The sequence below is a fragment of the Nanorana parkeri genome, unplaced genomic scaffold (genome assembly GCF_000935625.1).
Source record: "Nanorana parkeri isolate BGI_ZX_2015 unplaced genomic scaffold, ASM93562v1 scaffold2280, whole genome shotgun sequence".
Taxonomy (NCBI): Eukaryota; Metazoa; Chordata; class Amphibia; order Anura; family Dicroglossidae; genus Nanorana; species Nanorana parkeri.
This window is the reverse complement of record NW_017308548.1, coordinates 61,439-65,728: the sequence shown is the minus strand read 5'-3', so window position 1 is coordinate 65,728 and position 4,290 is coordinate 61,439. Positions and strand designations below refer to the sequence as shown.

The following is a 4,290-nucleotide window of genomic DNA, read 5'->3' as shown; positions in this document are numbered from 1 at the left end:
CAGTCACACACTATTATTATACATGGATATAGCTCTGACATATACCGCAGCGTTGTACAGAGAACACTGAGCACAGTAGGACTCGGGAGGAGACGTTGCGATGCTTACCGTTAAGTGCTCCATGTCTCGGCTCCTGTGGCTGTGGCGCGGCGCGGCGCTCCCCTCCTCAGCCCATGGACGTCTCCTCCGGCACTCCGCTGATGTCTGACAGTCTCTCACCTGCACTCTGTTTCCAGCGCGAGCTCCCAGGGGAGAGTTGTCGGTCTTTATGGAAAGACAACCAGTTTCCCTTCTAATCAGCGGCCCCCCGAGGACAACCGTCACCCCGTCATTAAATGTGTTTGTCTCTCGGTGATGTTTTTTTTTTCACTTTGTCATTAACCCCCGAGCTGCCGGAGGAGAGGACGGAGAGCGGGTAATATCTGCTGGAAGCTGATACAGCAGGCCAGCGCTGAAAGGGTTACACTGTGCGCTTTCCTCTCTGGATATATCTGTACATATGGAGCACTGAGGATTAATATAGCTCTGACATATACCGCAGCGCTGTACAGAGAACACTAAGCCAGTCACATCAGTCTCTGTACAGAGGAGCTTACACTCTAATGTCCCCTCCCCCCACAGTCACATCAGTCTCTGTACAGAGGAGCTTACACTCTAATGTCCCCTCCCCCCCACAGTCACACACTATTATTATACATGTATATAGCTCCGACATATACCGCAGTGCTTCCCTGGGGATTGCCAGCACGCAGGACATGTTAGGTATTCTGCGGAAGGTACCCCTCTCGGGGATGGAGTACGTCCAGAGGGCTTCATAGAACCTGAAGATCTGGAGATGGGTCCTCCTGTGGCTGATCTGCAGCCTCCTGAGGAAGTTTCTCCAGATCCCCTCCATGGTCATTCCCTCAATCAGACGGAAGTTCTTAGCTCGGGTTCCCGCTCCTATGAATTCTTCCCTGGATGGGGGCCGATCAGAAGATTCTTAGAACCATGTTCTATGACCGGGTCAGCCAGGTCCTGCAAAGTCTCTCTGTCACTGCTGGATATTAAGAGAAATGGTTTTGCCCATCCTCTTGTCTTTGTCTGGTGTCTCCATGCACCATTCTGGGGTTGTGGGATGCCTTCCGTCCTGCCTAACCTTACAGGGTTACCTCTCGCTCACACTACCCCCCTTCAGTCAGGTCGACGCCGTTGGGTTCTTCTACCAATCTTAGGGGTCACCTAACTACCTTATGAGATATCACTCTGTAAGGATCCTCACATTCCTTAGATTAAGGTTAATGATGACATGGGGCGGAGGGCCAGACCAATCACTTCAAACAGGGACTTAAAGAAGGACTCTAGGTGCCTGTCCGTGGAATCCCTAAAAGCGAGCACATCCTCCATCCTGGTGGTCTTCCTGTTAAGGTGGGTCACTGGTGTAGCTATGGTGGTTACAGATTATTGATTTACAAATTCCTGTTCAAAAAGGGAAAACTTCCAGCACACAAAACTTCAGGTGGGGCCCAAGACCCTTCAAGGTGCTTCCATTCCGTGCAGAGGAACGTGCAGTGAAGAGGTCTTTGGAATGTAGGAGCTCTAAGAGGACCAAGGCCTAGAACAGCCGGCTGATCCTCCTGGTGCATCAACGAGCATTGAAACAACCCCCTGTAAATCAGTGTCTGGGCAGGGGACTGCAGTGCCTCTTCAGAGATAGACTGTTGGGACTCTAAAACTAAGTCAGTAAAGGTGACGGGCCGCAGGCCAAGTTTGATAAAGGACTCTGGGGGGTTAGAAGCTGACTCGGAAGGACATGACACCGGGGTGCTCTTAGAGGCTCTGCAGAGAGAATGCTCCAGTACCTGGGCACAAACAGATCTGAAGTCCAGGGTGGACATTAAGGTCCCGGTGGTCATGGTGAAGGCCTCATCCTCAGCTGAAGACAACGCAGACGATGATGACCATATGGCAATGGGGTCCCCAGGTTCTAGATTACAGGCATCAGGTCCTTCTGTGAACACCATATAAACACTCCTTGTATCACTAGGGCACCATGGGCCGAGGTCACCTCTGGCAGTTAGCCTGTCCTCTATGTGTCTTAGCGAAGACATGATGCTTCCTTGTAGTGGAAACGCAAGAAAGCCCAATACGAGGAAAGGCCTCAGGTACTCACAATCCTGGGCTGCTGGTGCTGATGAGGGTTTTTGGCCACTGGAGGTCAGCAGTGGAGACAGACCAGAGATCCACGTAGTGCTCCAGGAGCAGCTACAGCAGGATGGTGCCTTCTCCAGGCTGAATGGCCGGAAAGTCAGCGTGGAGCAGATGACATCAGCACTAGGTCCCTCAGCCTTGACCCCCACTGCTGTAAAAGGGGCGGTGACGGGTCATTTAAAAATGGTGCCCAACAGTGAGGTAGTTCCTGGTGGTTCAGCCTGAAGAGCCTTACTCACAATGTCTTCAGAGACGGGGTCACACCTGAGACCGTGCCACGGCTCTGAACCTGGAAAGCGTTTTGCCGCTAACACAGTACACCGTGGTCTAAAAAGTACCACAATGCCCAGCGCCAATAGTCACATTCTAGGTTAGCACCACAAGTCCAGTCCAGCAGGGTTCGGTTGTGACCTCCAAAGGTAGGCTGAGCTAGCAGCTATATAGGGACCGGCTCAAGCAGTGATGTCAGTAAAGAATCTTGATTGAAGATATTAAAGAAAAATAACCTAGGACACTAGACAAAAACTGAGGCATGCTGGGTAGAGAGAAGGTTATGTGGGGGGGGGGAGTTATGATTTTTCTGTTTGCCAGTGTCCAAACCTCCTGTAGGTGGCAGTATAACCTGTGTGGTGTGAATGTCCGAGTCCTTCAATAGATGAGAAAGAAGATGTTTTTACAATAGAGAAGATACACTTTAAAGGAGAACTATGGGGTCCCCATAGTTCTCCTAAGGGTAACGGGAGGAGACAAACTAGCGTCCTCCCGTTATCCTAAGCTCAGTATATAGCGAGCTACAGCTCCCTATATACTGAGACCGCCGCTGTCGGGACGGATCCCGACATTGCTGTCGAGATCCACCCAGCTGCGTGATTGACAGCTGGCTCCGCCTATCTAGAGGCACAGCCAGCTGTACCCGCCCCCTCCCCCGTCCGTTCCGCCAGTCAGCGCTGGAGGATCGGACAGGGGAGGGGGAATCCCTGCAGGGAGCCGTGAGTGACAGTCACGGCTCTCTGCGGGGACATGATCGAGAAGTGAGCGAGCACCAGTATGTGTTCGCTCACTTCCCGATCTACTGAGCCGACCTGTGACAGTCTCATTGTCACAGGTCGGCTAGGACTATGAGGTGAGTGAAAAGCACCTCCCCTCATAGTTCTCCTTTAAACAATAGGTGCACCTTCAGAGACCGCCCCCTTCTCGTCCCCTCCTCCACTAACCTCACAGTCCCAACCCCTCTCCTCCGCAGATGTGTACTTACCATGATCTAGTGCCTGGGGACTCCCAATGGAAGGGGGCAGGAACAATAAGTGCATCCCCCCAAATTTATTTCACACACTAAGCCCAGTGATTGGCTGTAAAGATTTATTATACTTTATATACATTTATCTCTTTGTACAGAACGGGAGTTTCCTCCATGCAGCTGGGTGACAGGTCCACTTTAGAGTCCGGCCAAGAATTAGTGCGAATGCATTTCCGGCAAGAACCTGCGTTGCGTCTCCGGTAGCGTTGTATGGAGTCCTGTAATCCTGACACAGCGCTCCCGCAGCCACCATTGGAGGTTGTGTGTTTGGATGACGCCAATCATCACTCTCCACACGTGCTGGCGTGCCGCTCAATCTCGCTGCTCCGGAACCGGAACGTACACATTGGACAGGCGACCCGGGACTCGGGAACATCCCGAATGTCCTGAAAGCCGTCCAAGGAGTCGTCGTCTGAAGATGATAGGATGACACTGGGCGGCAGATACGCTTCCCCACAGCGGGAGGCGTGCACAGGAAGGACATCGGCGGGAAAGTACCCTGGGAAGGAAAAGAATGAAGCACAGGTCCGGATTAGGGATGAGCTCAGGTATGGAACGAACCCGGACGGAACCGGAGCTCCTCTGAACAAGGAAGTGCCCTTAGCCCAGCATATAAACAAAGGGGGCGGGATGCTTGTGCCGATGTCATTTACAGAATATAGCCATATAAGGTCAGTGATGTCACTACATCCCGCCCCTGTGGGTGAGGAATTCCCTGATTGGGCGGCATGGAAGAAGATTCCTTCTGTGTTCGGGAGCAGCTCAGGTTCGGTCCGATCCCTAATCAGGGTGATGGGGGGGGG

At 52.4% G+C, this 4,290-nt stretch overlaps 1 protein-coding gene across 1 annotated transcript in view; it reads right to left on the bottom strand.

The window, feature by feature from the left end:
• The window catches only part of LOC108801288 (short transient receptor potential channel 2-like), a 65,525-nt gene that overhangs the window by 52,754 nt on the left and 8,481 nt on the right, over positions 1 to 4,290 (bottom strand). Inside the window, exons 8-12 of the mRNA XM_018573222.1 lie at positions 3,776 to 3,986; positions 2,426 to 2,517; positions 1,513 to 2,341; positions 781 to 956; positions 109 to 242 (exon numbers count right to left, since the gene is read on the bottom strand). Of these exons, the coding sequence (XP_018428724.1) occupies positions 109 to 242; positions 781 to 956; positions 1,513 to 2,341; positions 2,426 to 2,517; positions 3,776 to 3,986 (1,442 nt within the window). The remainder of the gene's footprint in view (positions 1 to 108; positions 243 to 780; positions 957 to 1,512; positions 2,342 to 2,425; positions 2,518 to 3,775; positions 3,987 to 4,290) is intronic.